Below are 18,388 nucleotides of genomic sequence, written 5' to 3' on the forward strand. Positions count from 1 at the left end.
TGCTATTTTTAGGTCTAATGGAAGAGTCTTAAATTGTTTATTTTCTGTTTACTAAAGTCATCCCGTTTGTTACCATGGAAACTGTTACAAGTGCTCTAGCTGTTTCATTAAATGAATTGAAGATATAGCTGAAAAATGAAGATGCAGCATGCCTTAACTAAAGCATGTTTTCTAACATCTATACATCATTGCCATATTCATAGAAAATGTGAAATTAGATAGTTTGAGAAAGAGAAATTATAAAGTGAAATCTCTTGTTTCATTGTCTTCTGTTCTAACCTCAGAGATTTATTTTTCTAGATGAAATGATCATCTCTGATTCTACTAAAATTATGCATCAAAAATTACCTGTATATACAAGTTTTTCTGATAAAACTAATACTAAAAGCATTTACCATAAATAAAGAAGATATAGCTAACAACTGAAGGTAAAGCATGCCATTCCTAAAGGATATTTTCCAACATCTATAAAACCATTGCCACATTTATAGAAAATGTGAAATTAGTTATAAATAAAATCCTCCATATTTCAAATTTGAGAGGCTATTCACATTTGAAAATCTGAATTATAACTATTAATAGCACATAGGTATCCCCAACTTACAAAGAGTCTGTGTTCTAAAATTGTATTTGTAAATCAATTCTTTGGAAATTAGAGCATATATACTCATAGAAACAATTTCATGAATAATTAGATGTCTAGGCCCACCCTCAAAAGGTTTTTCCTGTGTTCTGATAGCTTGAAGTCCTCAAGCTATAGCAATATCAATAATTGCTTTTGTTCTCAGCTCTGGAAGCAGTAAACAATATTCAGGGATCAGAAGAAAGGAAAGCGTATTCTCATACTTGTTTTTAATATTTAGAGCTTACATAGGACACCATTTTGAAATACCAGTATCCCCTGGCCTTTGCAGGGCTCCCAACTACACTCTTCACTGTTGCCATTGTCCCTCGTCCCAGCCTCCAAGTGTTCTGGCACTTGCTCACATCTCCTTCTGACGTTTCGTGCCAGCCCAACCTTGCTCCCAACCTGCTCTTGCCTATATATTGAACCATCACTCTCCTCAAGATTCAAGATGGTCTCAGCTAGTTGTGAGAAAAGAAAGCAAAATAGACACTATTTCCTGAATAATTAAGAATGCTGTCTGAAGTTTTGCATTTTAAAAATACAGTACTTTATTTGTAACTCAGACAAATCTTTAGCCTGTGAGATTTCCATTACCTTGACTAAAGAAAATATTAATATTTAGAGGGTAAAGATTTGAGCAAGCTGCTTTGAGGGAATACTAGAAGTCAGCTCCAAGGATTCGGTTAGAAGTCAATTGACTTAAAAGAAGTCAACTTCCCAACTCTGGGCTCTAAATCTTGGATCTTTGGGTTTCTGTTGGAGGATGGGTAGTGGTGGTTGATTATAAACTGAGTCTTCCCTTTGTCCATTTCCTTTCCAGATGATTACAATAAAGTATATCTTATTAGCAGTGTAATTTTGCTTCTAGAAGAATATCATGATCTTAGTTGAAGGTATCAAATTAACACAATAAAATAGACAAAATTTTGTTCTTACTTTCTAACAGATTAAAAACCAAACAAAACCATTATAATTTGAGCAGTGCTCATTTTGTATAAAAAAGGAAAGAATTTTTGGAACATATGTAAGATAGAGGCAATAATTTACTATTTTATATCAAGGAAATAAGAAGAGAAAAAGGGCATAATTTGCTTATTGCTAAAATCAAGATCACACAAAGTGAGATATCTTCATTGTTTATACAGATGTATTTTAATAGATTTAGATTTAACCAAAATATATAAGGAAAGGCTCAGAATTATATTTCTAGAAAGTTAAAGAATTTATATTTTTAAAAATATTAAGTATTACAGGGATGGGTGTAAAAGCAAATGAGATTTGATATTTCTGTTTTTGTACAATATAGTAGTAAGTGAATTGTCCTCTAAAGTCCTTCTGGCAAAACCTATGCACAGTTTATGTATGCAATTAACCGTGAATTAAAAAATCAAATTATTTTTATTGAATTTCCATGACCATTTAAGATAGGAAATTCTGTACAGAGTGTATTTCAATTTTAACATTACTGGTATTTCAAAATAAAGGTATATTTTTGACTAATACTCATTTTTCATCTCTTTAGGGTCCACTTTCATTTGTAACACTCACATAATTCCAGTGAAAAACCAAGAAGGCGTGGCCATGATGTTCATCATTAATTTTGAATATGTGACGGATGATAAAAATGCTGCCTCCCCAGAGAGGGTAAACCCAATATTACCAGTCAAAACTGTAAACCGTAAGTAAAAGGCAACATGTGTACAATGCTCCTGATGGTCTGTTACTGTAGTAATTTCAATACATTCATCATTTTGATTCAGTTCTCAAAATATCTTTACATTTGAAGTCAAATAGTTTTATGTAAGTAAGCCATAGCTGATGTTACCCTTTGGCACATTACAGAATTTATTGGCTGCTTTAGAAGCCATTTGACTTGGATATACCACAATTTATTCACACCAGTCTCCTACTGATGGACATTTAAGTAGTTTCCAAACTTTGGCTATCACACATAATGCCAGAATGAATTGTGCATATGTATTTTCATATATGTATATGAATATTCTTGGACAAGTTATCTTACATAGTCCAATAAGTGGGATTCCTGGGTCTAAAGAAAAATGTATATATAATCTTTTCAGATACTGACAAATTCCCTTTCATATGGTTTGAACCATTTGACACTTCCGACAGCAATATGTTAGCCCTTTTCCCCAAAGCCATGCCACAGAGTGAATCAGTCTTGATTTTTGTCATGACAGGTGAGAATTATAATACCTCAAGTAGTTTTAGTTTATATTTCTCTTATTATGAGTGAAGTTCATATATTTAAACAGTATGGACATTTATTATTTTGTGAACTGTCCATTTCTCATACACATTTTCTATTATATTTTTCTTTATGTTATCAATTTGTAAAATAAATTGCAAATAGCTTCCCCAGAAAACAATTTGCCTTTTAGTTTTTTGTGATTTTTGTTATGCAGAAGGGTTTTTTTTTTTTTTTTTGTAATGTGGCTAAATTTATCAACCTTTTTCTTTGTTTCTTATGAGTTTTGAGTCATAATTAGAAAAGCTTTCACCACTCCAAGGTTGAAAATAAATTCACATTTTTTCCCTAGAACTCATATAATTCCATATTTTAAGATCTGTGTTCCATTTAAGTTTATGTTGGCATATAGTATAAGGTATACAGTTAATTTATCTTTTTGTCAATGGCTTTCATTATTCTAACATCATTTATCAAAAAGTCAATCTTTTCACCAATAATTTAAGATGCCACCTTTATTACATACTCAACTTCCTTATATGCTTGAGTCAATTTCTGTACTTTCTATTCTGTGATTTATTTATCCTTCACAATCATACTGTTTTACATATACAATTAATATATGACATAGTATGCTCCCTTTTGATTGATGATAATTTTCAGGGGTTTTGGGTTATTTCTTGATTAATTTTCCATATGAACTTTAGAAACAACTTTTCTAGATCCATAATAAATCCTTTTAATATTTTTACTGGATTCATATTACTTGTATAGATTAACTTGAAGAGAATGCATCCCTTTATGATGTTCAGTCATTCTATCCAAGAAGATGATATATATTTTTTCATTTTTTAAGTCCAATTTTTGTGTCTTTCTGGAGTATTTTAAAATTTTCCTCACTCGTTCACTTTGCTCCTTGGCATTTAACTTTTTGTTGTTGCTGCTATTATGTATGGGATCCTCTCTTTTGTTCTATCTTCTTATAAAGGCAACTATTTTTTTCTGAATATATTCATTTTACATCCATCTTAATGAATTGTCTTAGCTTTCAGTGTTTTGTACATTGACTCTCATGAGTTTTTCAAGTATTCTATCATATAAAATAGAGATTGTTTTACATTTTCCTTCCTAATTTCTGTATGTTTAATAGTTTTCTCTTCTCTGAATGTGCCAGCTAGGCTTGGCACAGTGTTCATGCCTGTAATCCTAGCACTCCGGGAGGCCAGAGTGGAGGCCGGTGGGAGGATTATTTGAGCTCAGGAGTTCAAGACCAGCCTAAGCAAGAGTGAGACCCCGTCTCTAATAAAAATAGAAAAATTAGCTAGGTGTAATGTGCCTGTAGGCCCAGCTACTCGGGAGGCTGAGGCAGGAGGATCACTTAAAGTCCAAGAGTTTAAGGTTGCAGTGAGCTATAATGACACTCACTGTACTCTACCCAGGGTGACAGAGCGAGACTCTGTCATAAATAAATAAATAAATAAGCCAGCTATTACCTCTAATGTATCGTTAACAATAAATGAATGCTGATCATTATGCCTTGGCCTTGACTTTGCTTGAATGCTGATGTTGTTTCCAATTCCACCATTGATTCAAATGGTGGCATGTTGGTTGAGTCGTGTGTGCTTTATAATTTTAAGGAAGTTTCAATTTACTTATTTTTATTAAGAATGGGTACTGAGAATTATAAAATTCTTTTTAAGCATCTGTGGAGCCTGGGCGCCGTGGCTCATGCCTGTAATCCTAGCACTCTGGGAGGCAGAGGCGGGAGGATCGTTTGAGCTCAGGAGTTCGAGACCAGCCTGAGCAAGAGCGAGACCCCGTCTCCAATAAAAAAAAATAGAAAGAGATTAGCTGGACAACTAAAAATATATAGGAAAAATTAGATGGGCATGGTGGCACGTGCCTGTAGTCCCAGCTACTCGGGAGGCTGAGGCAGAAGGATTGCTTGAGTGCAGGAGTTTGAGGTTGCTGTGAGTTAAGCTGACGCCACGGCACTCTAGCCCGGGCAACAGAGTGAGACTCTGTCTCAAAATAAAAAAAATAAAATAAAAAAATAAAAATAAATAAATAAATAAAAATAAAAAAAATAAAAATAAAAAAAATAAAAATAAAAAGCATCTGTGGAACTGAGTATGCTATTTTTTTCCTTATTTTTATGGTAAATTTTATAAACAGAGTTACTAACATGGAAGCATTCTTGTATCTCTGGAAGAAGGCACATTTAGACACAATGCATTTCATTTTGAAAAATATTGTTGGTTTCTCTTAACTAATATTAATTTAGCATTTTGCATCAGTATTTTTTAGGGAGATTGGTTTGTAGTTTTTGCCCATGTATGTGCAATTTTCTCAGGTGTTGGTATCAATGTTATAATTACATCAAAAATCATTTGGAATTTCTTCTCTGTTTTGTATGCTATGGAACCATTTAAATAGTTTGGGGATTATCTAGACTTTAAAAGTTAGGTGTGATTCTCCTGTGACATCATCTAGGTCATTATTTTTAGTACTTATTTGTGGAGTAGCTCTTTGACAAATTTCTTTTTCTTCCTTAGAAATTGGTCTACTCAAATTATCAATCTTAACTAGTGTCTGTTTTGCTAAATTTTATTTCCCTAGAACTTATTTATTTCATGTAGATTTTTAAAATTTGTTTTAGTAGAATTGTGCAAAGTAGGTTTTTAGGATATTTTAAAAATTTCCTCTGTTCCTATAATTATTTACTTCTTGAAAATTTTCATTTCTTTTATTTTTTTCTCCATTTAATTTTTTTTATTTTTAAATTTCAGAATATTATGGGGGTATAAATATTTTAATTAATAATATTATTTCCAAAGAACTAACTTTTTATTGGTTTATTACTTCTATTAGTTTTTAAACTCACAAAATTTTACTTTTATCTTTATTAATTCAGTTTTTACAAGCCTACTTTCTTATCTTTTTATTGCATTGGTTTATTTTCATTCTTCGAATTTTTTGATACATGATTTTAAGGCTGTATATTTTTCTCTAAGCACTATGTAAGCTATACTCTATGAATTCAGATATGTAATGTTTTCATTATGTTTTTTTCCTAGAAAATATACACATTTTGTTTTCTAGTTTTTAATTCAAGAGTTGTTTAATATAGAGAGTTTTAAAATTTCCAGTACAAAGGTATTTTTAAAAAGTTATTATTACTTTGTTAAAAACTTCTGCTTCTATTATCTTCCAGTCATAATATGCCATTTGTATATCACCTTTGTCTAAGATTTGCCTTGGTTTATTATTTGATCAATGTTCATGAATGTTTCATGTGAATGTGAAAAGAAGATGATATTAGAGAATATTAGGGTATAAAAGTTTATATCTACTTTTTAAAACTCTACCTCATTATTATGTTGTCTTCTATATCCTTACTTATTTTCTGTCCTCCAGATGTGTCTTGATTTTTTAAAAAGTGTATGAAAATCTTCTATTATTACAATATTTCTATTTCTCCTTATATCTCTTGTAATTTCCATATTATGAATATTGCTGCTGTTATTTATTTCATAGATGTTCACCTTTCACAGATATTGATGCAAGTAATTTTATATTGTACTGTAAGTTAGCCTTGAGCATTATAAGGTATCTTAATTTTTATTTAATAATTACCATGCAAATTCTACTGCATCTTAAATTACAACACTAGAGGCTTTTCTTTTTTCCATTTTCTTGCTGTATTTTAAAGCCACCTTGTAGTCTTTGTTTTAATTGTGTTTCTTTTATATAGTGTGAAGTTTTCATATAGAGTGAGTTTTTTCTTTGTTGCTTATAAGAAAATAATACTTTTATTTTATTGATAACTATAGTAGACATTTATTGATACTGATGTTTCTTTCTTAGTGCTAAAACATTCTATGTTAAATATACTCTCAAAGTGTTTCATTATGTTTTCTTTGCTATTTTTTACTTGTTCTATTCTCTTTTTGCTTTTTCTTTGGTATTTGGGGACATTTGTTTTGTTTTCTAGTGGTTACCCTTATAAGAAAATTTTATATCTTGTCCTTCAATCCTCCCTCTTTCTCAATGTATTTTAATTCTGTACTTTGAGCAAGACTAAAATTAGCTTATAATTCTTTTCCTTTCCTTCCCACCATGTAATTTTAGTCAATAATATTTTATTTCTTAATGTTTATCTTTGTGCTCATAAGTACCCTTATTCCTCTGCCATTCAATCTATCAGTTTAAACGATATCGTTTGACTCCTATCTATTACTGATAAGGCATTCAATGAGCTTATTTATATTTTTCTCCTTCTCCCTTCATTTGGTTGTGGTATTTCTAGATTTTAAAGTATGTAATATGTATATACTTCTCATTTTTGTTTTAGTATTAAATTTCTAGTGGAATGTATTCAATGCTTATACCCATCTTTTGTCAATGTTTCCCCAAACTTCTTAAATAAAGTTTATCCTTTCCAGGAAAGGTTTTTGAGTAAAATATTTTCACAATTTTTTCATGTTCTACACTATTTTTCTTTCGTCATGACATTTGAAGGACAGCCTAGGTAGACAGAATGTAGTATTTGGCCCACATCTTATTGCTTTGGAAATCTGTGGAGATTGTTCTTTTCTTTCCTTGCATCAACTGTTGCTGACAAGAAGTCTGATGCCAACCTGTCTGATTGTCCTTTGTAAGTGATTTTGGTATCTGGGGTCTTATGTACTTTTTAAGCCCCTTCTATTGTCTCTCCAGTAACTGGTGCTCTGACTATTCATATCACAGACCTGCTCTCAGTATTTCTTAGTGTGGGGCCTTCTTCTGAGGAACTCATTTGGTATGTTGTCCCATCATTCCAAGGAGACTTCTGTACTTCTCTTTTTTCATTTAGCCTCTGTTTGACTTTCTATTGCTGTGTGCTCTCCTGAGCCAATTTTGCTGGTCTTAGATGTTTATTTCCCCACCTACATGAAAATTAAAGTTTGCAAGGTCTCTTTCTCTAGTTACTCTGTGAGCATGGTTTATGGGTACTTCTATTTGCCTAGTCCCCCTTATTGATCTCTATGGGTTTAGGACGGTCTGCGAGGAAAATGGAACTTAGATATTTGTCATTATCCATGGGAAGCTGGAAGCCTTATCACAAAACTTTAATTTTTGAAAAAAATTCTTATATTGTATATAGATTCAGATATCAAAACATATATAAAGGAAAAACCGTGTTCCCAAAGGCCTGTTTTGCAAACCTAAGTATAATACTAAATCAGCTGATAGTATTAATTACTTCCTTAGGTTATATCTAAATGATAGTATAATGTTCTATTATAGCAATCTTGGGACAAATACATTAATGGAACATGATTCCAATATTCTGAATGTTTTACCCTGAACAATATCACACTTAGAGAAAACTCTATCAGAATCATCAATCTTCCAGGTGACATATTTGGAAACAAAATTGAACTACTGTAAAAAACTATTCTTATCTCAAAACCTTGTTCCTTGAAGTTGATGATGATTTCAATTTTGTTATATTTTCCACTAAAAAATTCAGTCATTATTGAATGACTCCTAAGAGTACACTTTGTTTAGCTAATGTCAGCCTCAATTTCTGTTATGAATATCAATAAGGTAATTTGTTTTGGGGGGGATGCCTAGTTTAGTTTCTTTGTTGTCTTCTCAAATTCTTTGTTATTCCAATAGAATAGTTGTCTTGCACAGTCCATCAAATTGGATGGAACTGAAAAAGGGAGGGGTGTATCAGCATCATGGCAGAGAAGGGGAATTTTTTAAAAATAATGTGTTCATTTAAAACTGAAATGCAAATGGAGAATGGTTTCCTGAATAAAAGATAATCTATACAGTGGCTCCCAGGATATAATACACAATCTATGCAACTTTATGCTGTGATTAAAATAGCATTTCATGTGCAAGCCATAACAAATGCAGTAGAGATTCTTCTCCTTATTTTGTGAACATGAGTGGTTTCCCTATGCTGCAGCTGTCACTCATACAGAGAATCACTGGAGAGAGTACAACTATGCAGACAAAATTGTTCCCAGAGCATTACAAAGCCCATTATTTACAACCTGCATATTGGTTTTGATTACACCCTTCTGTCATTATATTGTCTAGATTTCCCTTTATTTGGTGTCAGTTCTTGAAGAATTGATTGTTAAATCAAGCAGGAAAGTTAGAGAGATCAATTATGCTTGGTAGCTTCTGCTACCATCCAATTTCTACTTCATATTATTTCTCATCTTTTGAAAACCCCTGCTGATTTTTTTTTCTTAAAGTAAAATTTTACTACCAGTGTAAAACAATTATATTGGCTATTCCAAACGTTGTTCTAGAGGTAACCACTAAAAAATAAAATAAAAAAGGAAGAAAGAAAGAAAAGAAAATCAAATTCTGATACACTTCTTTTAGCAGATACATCTTAACCTTCCAAATAGTAATATCATTACTTCGAGACCTACAGTCCAAGTTCAAGCTTTTGTATCACTTAAAATAGAAGTACGATTACAAAGAAGTTTATGATGTTACTCATAAAAGCAAATTTTAAACTGGCATTTCTCTTTAATCAATTCTTAATCTTTTATCTAAAGTGTTTATAATTATGTAAATGTGTGTGTGTGTGTGCATGTCCCAGAGTGGTAGAATTTAAGTGAAAATCATAAGGAAAACATTATTATTTGTTTGACAAGATGTGGGTTTCTGTAAATATAACTTCCTCTCCTGAAATGTACAGAAAATAAAGGAAAAAATGTGAAGTGACAACACAAGAAGCACGGGTTAAAAAAAGTGAAGTATTAGACTGAGAAGATTAAAGAAAAGAAAAAGAGCTAAATACACAATAGAAAAGATGGATTATAAAAAGGGATTATGATATATTGGGCTGAGTAAATTCTGGAAACCCAGAGACTTGTTGTGTATTGAATGAAGTGGTGAATCATTTCTCAGTATAAATATCTAGTTTCATTCAGGGTCAGGAACTCTACACAAAAAAAGTGAGCAGCTTTCTCTGGGAAGACCTAATTCTTCACAAATTTATTTTCTGTAGAAGATATAGAACCAGCCACAAATAGATGACTTATGTCCCCTGGAATGAAGCAAATACAGAACAAAGTGTTATTTCGATAGGTCTAACTATCAAATTGATAAATACTGCACAATTGAGCCAATTAATTGCTACATAATAAACACAAATATCAGATAAAAGACATAATTTTACTTTTTTTCTTATTGATGACTTCTATAAAAATTCTACAATCTAAAAAATAGAAATGATACAGAATGAAAGAGAAAATTGTATTTTTCCTACCAACTATAGGGGGCCACATCTAAAGGAGCTCATAGCAATAGAAAAAATATGTGTTCTCTTTTCTTCTGTTCTACTATTTGGTTCTAGGAAATATTTATAAAGGATGGAAGGCAAATTATGTATTCTTGTTTACATTTATTAATAGCTAAGTTAATTATCTTCAAGTATAAGAGGTTTTCACTTTTACTGTTTTAAATATGTTTTAAGTTTCATTTTAAATTATTGCAAAGTATATTTGAATTTCACATTTCTTCTGTTGTATAGCATAAATCTAGTATCACACTCTGGTTCACACATGCATACACACACACACACATTTTAACTCTAAATATTTCTTTCTTTTTTCTTTTTTTTCCTTTTTTTCTTTACAAAACATCAGAGAGACTCTGAACATTTCTTGAGGGGGTTAGGAGAATCTAAATTAAGCCAAAATCTTGATATAACAATAGATATCCAAACAGAAAATGAATGCATTCTGTTTTTATCTTGTTTTAAAACCAAAGTCAGTTTGAGCCACTATGAAAGTTGACTTTAAACTTGTATCTCCAAATACATTTTAACTAATAACATTTTCAATCTTCCTATCAATTTCAAATACTTTTATTTAAATTTAGTAATTTAATAAGTTACTAAACAATTTATGTTTAGTAATAAATAATTTACTGGTGCTATCACTGTCAAAAGTCAATGAAATATTTATCAAATTTAGGCATTTCCTATTAGGAAATAGGCCTGAGTTAAGTTTTCTTTAGTCTCAGAAATAGAATGAATTTTACCCAGTTAATAAATGATTATACTGCATATCAAAACTACACATCAGATACATTTTTTCCCCAAATTCTTCAGCCTTTTCTCTTAGCAAGAATTGCAGACCTTCACCAGGCTTCTCATGACTCTGCCCTCAAATCCATTCCTTTGTTCCCCCACAGACAACCTCACCTCCTAAGCCTCAGAGCAGGGAGGGAGGGCCTTGGGCAGGAGAAAGTCTTTAATCAGCCTACCCTGGACAAACACATCTCACCGGCTGGTGGAGCTCAAATCCTAACTGAAGCTCACATCTCCCCTTGCGGCCCCTGCCCTCCTCCGTTCCTTCAGAGTCTGTCTTCACCAATGGCCCCTCTCTCACCAAGGCTTTCTACTGGCTCCCTTCTCTGTCGCTCATACTGATGCTGCTGAGAAAAAACAGCCTACACTGCAGTAGACACATTTTGTTTATAGCACCTCATATTTCTTAAAGTTTTCATTAGTAGAATCTGTTGCCAACGTTTGAAAAATGGAAGATGACACATAAAAATTAAGATATCTGGCTTATTTTTTAAAAATATGAGTATCCAGTTACACATCTCACATGGTCCCGATGAGCTGGAACAGAATCCTGGCCACCCCCTTAGATAGGATATGCACGTTCCAGTTTGCTGTGTTCCTTGCCTCTCTTTTTTGTGTACACCTGGCTTTCTTCATGGTTCTTGTCTCTTCCTATAGGCATCTGGATTTTCCACACACTCACTTGTTTCCACTACTTCCTTCATTCCTTAGCCCATTAAAATGAACTGTCTACGACGTGCTCTCTACAACGCTATGTTGAATGTACCTTGTTAAGTCAGATCCCTTCTCTCCCTTCTCATGTATTTCAATCTCTGTAACAGCTATTTCAGTACCATTTGCTTGTTCCTCTTACTCTTAAACACTATTTGTTTCTCCCCGGGAGCTGCTGTTAGTATTCCTCTCTTCTTAGTCATCCTCTCTAAATGTTCTGATAAAGCCAACTCATCCATTATCTGCAGAGTAGAGACCCTCTCACAGATCAGTATCTCCATTCCATACCTTTCTTCAGACTTTTCCCATTACTTACAACCTCATAAATCCAACTATCCACTAAACATCTCCTTTAGGAGATTTTAGTATTTCTGAAAGATTAAGCATTTCAAGCTAGCAGTTGTCTTCCCATCTCCAACTACTGTCCATCCTATCCCATGAAAAACTCTTCCTTTTATTTGTCATGAATGGAGTCATCATCCAAGCCACCCAAGCCAGAAACCTGGGCATCATGCTAAACTTCTCCTGTTCTCTCATCTTCTCTTCTCCCAACCAAAGGGTTGTCAAAGTCTATCAATCACCTCTTAAATATTTTTGCCACCTAGGCCACTGTATTGCCCTACTCAGAGCCTCAGTGCATCTTTCTTGGACTGATGTAATAATCTCATAATTGATACTCCTGCTTTCAACTTGTTTTCCTCAGGATTGCATGCCATACTACTGTACATCAAATCCTAATACTCCACTGTATATCCTTTACAATGGTTCTCTATTGCCTAAATATATAAAACTCCAATGCCCGTACATGCATAACACAAAAGACCTACCATGGTATGTCTGCTGATACTTCTTCAGCCATATCTCCAATCATATCCCACATTTCAGCAGGGCTTCCTTGAAACCACCATTTATTTTATGTCACCTTATTTGTATAACATGGTGTCCCCTCTGCTAAAATGCTTTAATTCCTCTAGCATACCCATTCCAAAGGACTCTTCACCTGTGGAACATTCTTAACTCACCCAGGCAGATAGATATAAATGACATCATGGTACCTCAGACCTGTCTCTACCACCACATTGGTCACACCTGTTTGACTAGGAAACAAGTAACATACATGAATGAAAATGGGCAGAAATAAAAATACAGAGAGAGGTGAGGGCTTTGGAAAACTGGAGAACACCTAACATACTTGAAGTGACCAGTAATTCTTCAGTTTTACTTCATAGTAGGGGCATTGTATTTTCTTTCATATATTTCTAATATTTTGCAAATAGTAAGTATCTAATATATATTTGTAGAATACATAAATAAGTTATTTTCCTATTGAATAATTATTTTTTTCCTACTGAATGAGCATTACTCAGATCACCTAAGTCAGTGATTAAGTGTGAGACCATCAGCTTGCAACATGTTTGAAATGCAAGTCCTACACCAGAACAACTAATTCAGAAACACATAAATTCAGCAATCCGTTTTAACAAACTTCTGATGGCCACAAAAGTTTGAAGCCCATGGTCTAAATTAATTAATGTTTAGATAAAAGTATAAAAATAAACTTTAAGTGAAAAAATGTAAAAAATATAATAAAACAAATTCAAATTTCTATAGTATCTTATTCTCACAGCAATTTTCAGAAGTGAACTTTTTCATTTAATCTTATAAAGGTACTGTAAAGGAGATTCCATTATCTCTGAAAAGATTACAATTACACTGTCCAAATCAAATAGAATTTTCCCTTTAGGATTAGTAATATAAAATTTTGAATCATTTTAAAAGCTTCAACTGAAGCTAAGTCTAAATGCACAAAATATAGTTGATAATATGGGCAATTATCTAGCTAATTTAAGCAGCTAAAAATGTATTTTTATGCTTTGGGCTCAATACTCTGGATAATTGACACATGAAATTACATTTACCTCAATAGCTACATTACTCTAGCAAATTTGTATGTATGTTTTAGACCTCAAACTAAGAAACAAAGAAATTTTCTGTGTAGCTTGTTTATTAAAGGGCTTTCACCATGTTTATACTATTCTCCACGGGAGCTGAAAGTCATTCTTTATTCAGAGATGAAGAGCTGTCATAGCAATATATTTTCCCACTCAGTGAGCATTACTATGGAAACAATCTATTATTCAGATGAATTTAATTGAAGTTCCAATTTAATTGGAACTAATGTTTACTCTTATCATGTGTTTGGAAGTTTCCTCTTTATAAAGATTAAATTTGATATAGAAAAAGGAACCGTGATGATGTTGCAAAAAGAAATCTGGGTAAAGGTAAGTCATAGTTGTAATCAAGTTTATGTCATGTTTTCACCCTAGGATTTGGACAAAGTATGTATTTCTAGGATCAAGAAAATTGCTAGAGGTTGAAAAAAATTATGCATTATCTCTTCATTAACAATGATTGTCAATGAATGCTCAAATTGGCATATCCAACCCAGAGAGCTCTCGATTTGAAAGATTCTGTAACCTAACAAAATACAAATCAGGGACAGTCTCTATTCATACAGTATTTGGGTAACTAGTGTCTGTCTCATTTGTGTTTGGAACGCTCCATCAACAGAGTCCCAGTCAATGTGATGACTCTATGATCATCCAGGATCAGTCTAGATTAAGACATTAACGCTTCCACGGGACTTTCATTGGAGTCTTCAACTTGACATTTGGAAAAGGAAGAAATCTATCAAAGAGAAACAAAATTCATGCATTGATTAAGTAGTTACTTTAAGCACAAAGAAACCTAATTAGGTCTATACAATGCTGTGGTATTTGCTTTAAATCCCAATCCCTCCTCAGTGAGGGACTTTAACCCTGAGTGGCTAAAAGGACTTTGTCCTGTCTTCTGTCTTATCTTCTTTATTCAAAAGCATGTTTTCTGCTTCTTTGCTCTCATGGTGACTGGCCAGGTCATGAGCAGTGTGGCTCAGATATCATCAACATTTGTGAGCGTGTCCACAGAAGTTCTCTGGTGCAGCATCACCAGTGATTGTTCTCAGGCCTTGCTGCTCCACTGACATTCCCCTTCCCTCCACCTACTGTCTCACATTACTTCAAGATTACGATTTGGTTCCACACTTACTGCTTTATTGTAAGATCTTGCTTTTTCTCTGGTATTCATTGCCCTAGGAAATGTCACAGCATTCTTGGTCTTTCAAGGCATTACTGATCACATCTACTCCTTTAAGGCGCCCCATGTTTAGCTTCAGGTTTACTAGGTCAGTGGGTCTCCTGGTGATCTTCTGTTACCACTAAAACCAGGACTGCACTGGCTACACTGGCTGGTCACCCACTCATCAGGGTAGCCACTTGGTTAGTACTGAGTTCACACTGAACCTTACTTTTTCCTAGTCTAGATGCTAACTACAGCCTTTTTTGACAATATCCTCTGTTGTTCTAGCAGCTTATAGGCAGCATCATATACCTGCTTATATATGTAGGAATAAGCAAGATTCATGTCCTTCCACAGTGCCTCTATGAAAATTTTTTCCCTAAAAAGACAAGGGAGATGTGTTAATCATCTTCCCTATTTTTCCCATCAAACTTGGTCTTTTGCTCTCTCTGATTCAGGAATTAAAGTCATGTTTCTCTGCACATCAGTGGTTATCTGGCTGGAGAAAATTCTGACACTGATTTTAAGGCTGACGATTTAAGTATCAGACTTGTAAGTACTCTGACTTTAGAAAGGTACATTGATAATAATTCACACATCTTTATTTTGTGTAATAATAGCTGATAGTAGACTTAACTGAGATCATAATTTTTTCGTAACAAAAGGTGTCTATTTCTCCCTATCTGTACTGGGCACTGAGCCCAGACACCTTCCTCTGGACTGGGACAGCCCAGCTGCTGGAAACATCTGCTGCGGATACACAGCTCTGCCCCTCCCTGGATATTGTTGTCACGGGCAAGGAACTTCCTTACCCAAGGTTACGGCCTTTCCCATGGGGTGGCTCTAGCCACTGACCGGCTGATACAGAGATCAAAATGCCAGATACCCTGGCTTGAACTTGGCAAAACTGTAAAGGGCTAGCCCAGCTCCAGAGCTCCCAGGAGGATCGGTTGAAGCTTCAGCTGCATTTGAATAGCAGTTTAACTTCCTCTTCCCAATCTTGCCTTTTTGTAGTTCTATCTCCTGTAAGTCCTCCCCATTAAACCTTTGAGAGCACATGAGTCTTTCCTACTCCTACATATGTAAGGTGTATGACGCTGCCTATGAGCTGCTAGAACAAGATAGGATATTATCAACAAAGGCTGTAGTTAGCATCTAGCCTGGGAAAAAGGAACATTAAATATGAACTCAGTACTAAGTAGCTATCCTAATGAGTGGGTGATAGGCCAGTGTAGCCAGTGCATTCGTGGTATTAGCGCTAACAGAGGATCACCAGGGGGTCCACTGATCTAGTAAACCTGAAGCTAAATATAAAGCCTTTTAAAAGAGTAGATGTTATCAGCAATGTCTTGAAAGACTCTAGCTGTATCTCCGGAGAATATTTTGCATTAAACCATTTGCACAGTCTGCTTTCTGGGGTCCAATCTAAGATATTCGCCCACCTGCCCCTCAATCCTTTGTGAGGACAAATATCTCTACTTCTGGCCTCCAAAATACCTTCCACTCCACTTCTCTACACGCACACACACACACACACACACACACACACATCCCACACACACATCCTCTCCTTACCTCAATACAGCTTCTAGTTTACATGCTTGAACTTAAGCTTCTCTCTACTTTTCAGTTCATAATTCAACTAAGCAGAACCAAGCAAGAGTAAAATACTTCCAATTTATATTTAATTGGGTTTTAGTAGTACATTTATTAGATAATCAAATTTCTAAGAATTTTTAGAAACGTCAAGAAATTGAACCAAGCAAATGATGAAAATTTGCAGTTGCATTGTAAGGAAATTCAATGATCAGAAATAAATGGAGAATTTTGCAGAGGTTTTTGCTTTTCTGCAAGGAACATTATTGTTTATAATATTCCTAGAAGATTCTTAAGTCAGAAGAATTGTTTGGGGTCAAAAATTGGCATAATATTTTTCTTCCAAACTCTGGTAGATGAGAATCAGTCACATAGACGAGAAGGAGAAAAAGTGAGAGAGACAGAGAGAGAGAGAGAGAGAGAGTAATAATAGTACAGATTGATGAAGCCTTCTCACATTGGAAAAGTTTAGTAAAACCATTTTCTAAAGCTCCATTACCATTGGAGATAGGTTAGAAATGTAGCTATGATCATTATAATTTTGTCAGAAATGTGATTAGCACAAATATGTAAGCACAGAAACTAAAGAATTAAGGTAATATCAAGAATTGACTAATCCCGGGGGATCCTAAGGGAGATCCATGTGGAAGGGCTTTGGTTGTGGGAGGGGGAATTAGTTATTTGACCTCTAAAATCATAAGCAAGGCCAGGTGCGGTGGCTCATGCCTGTAATCCTAGTATTCCGGGAGGCCAAGGTGGGAGGATCACTTGAGGTTAGGAGTTCCAGACCAGCCTGAGCAAGAGCGAGACCCCATCTCTCCTAAAAATAGAAAAAAATAGCTGGGCAACTAAAAATGGAAACAAAAAATTAGCTGGGCATGGTAGTGAGCGCCTGTAGTCCCAGCTACCTGGGAGGCTGAAGCAGGAGGATCGTCTGAGCTCAGGAGTTTGAGGTTACTGTGAGCTAGACTGACACCATGGCACTCTAGCCCAGGCAACAGAGCGAGACTCTGTCTCAAGAAAAAAATAAAATAAAATAAAATCATGATCAAAATTGTGTGTATACATTCATCTACATTTATTTAGAGAAGAGAATCAGGATTTTCATTAGGTTCTCGTGGATATTTATGACCCAAGAAAACATCATACCTTGGATAAATTAAATCAAGGAAATTAAATCAGCAAAACTGCTGTTTTATTCTTATTTTATACTGATTTCCTATTTGACTTTGGCCACATGTTTAACATCTTTACACGTATAGATTGGAGTGATAATCTAGGCTTTTCAAAGAGAAAGATGATGGGAATATCTATGTTTTCTTGGTGTAGAACTAAGAAGCTCTTGGTTAAATATGGCACAGGACACATGAGGATGCAATTTCTAAATTTATATTCAGTAGCCTCACAAAAATGACATGTCCTGAGAAATACATTACAGTATTAGTGATTTATAATTTCATGTATGTTAGCAAATATATACCTTGTTGGATGAAAATGATGTATTTAAATAAAATTATATTCATGTAAGTAGTTTATCAGTTTTTTTAATTCTTTCTGGGAATAAGTAAAAATGTATGAAAAACCTTATTCTGTTTCTCTCATTTCAGATTTATGAGTATTTTAGTAGATAGGCCAAATAGTATCTATTTTAATTACTCAGTTAAAGCAAATATAATAAAATCTGAAGATTTAACCCAAAAGGATTTTGTCAGTGTTAAGATCCATAACAGGATTACACTCATCTATGTTTTATACTTCGTGCCTGAAAGTGCTAGCATTGAGAAAAATTCTCAATGTGTATTCTTTCCGGATGAACTACAGTTAGACAACTAAATCTGTAATGCAATATAACATGGTCATATTAACCTAGTGATGCAGAAAAGACCATCTGTACCACATTGGATATGACTGAACTATAGGAGCAAACTAAATGCCTTGTGTGGTCATTAATTTAAGAAAGCCAGTGAATTGTTTTTAAAGAAGGAGAGTAAAGTAAATGATGAAGAATGAATAAAAG

General features: G+C 33.9%; 1 protein-coding gene across 1 annotated transcript in view; it reads left to right on the plus strand.

Annotated features, from left to right (window-relative positions):
• The window catches only part of KCNH7 (potassium voltage-gated channel subfamily H member 7), a 472,286-nt gene that overhangs the window by 308,295 nt on the left and 145,603 nt on the right, over nt 1-18,388 (plus strand). Inside the window, exon 3 of the mRNA XM_069472001.1 lies at nt 2,151-2,306. Coding sequence (XP_069328102.1) covers nt 2,151-2,306 — 156 coding nt within the window. The remainder of the gene's footprint in view (nt 1-2,150; nt 2,307-18,388) is intronic.

Source organism: Eulemur rufifrons, chromosome 1 (genome assembly GCF_041146395.1).
Source record: "Eulemur rufifrons isolate Redbay chromosome 1, OSU_ERuf_1, whole genome shotgun sequence".
NCBI lineage: Eukaryota > Metazoa > Chordata > Mammalia > Primates > Lemuridae > Eulemur > Eulemur rufifrons.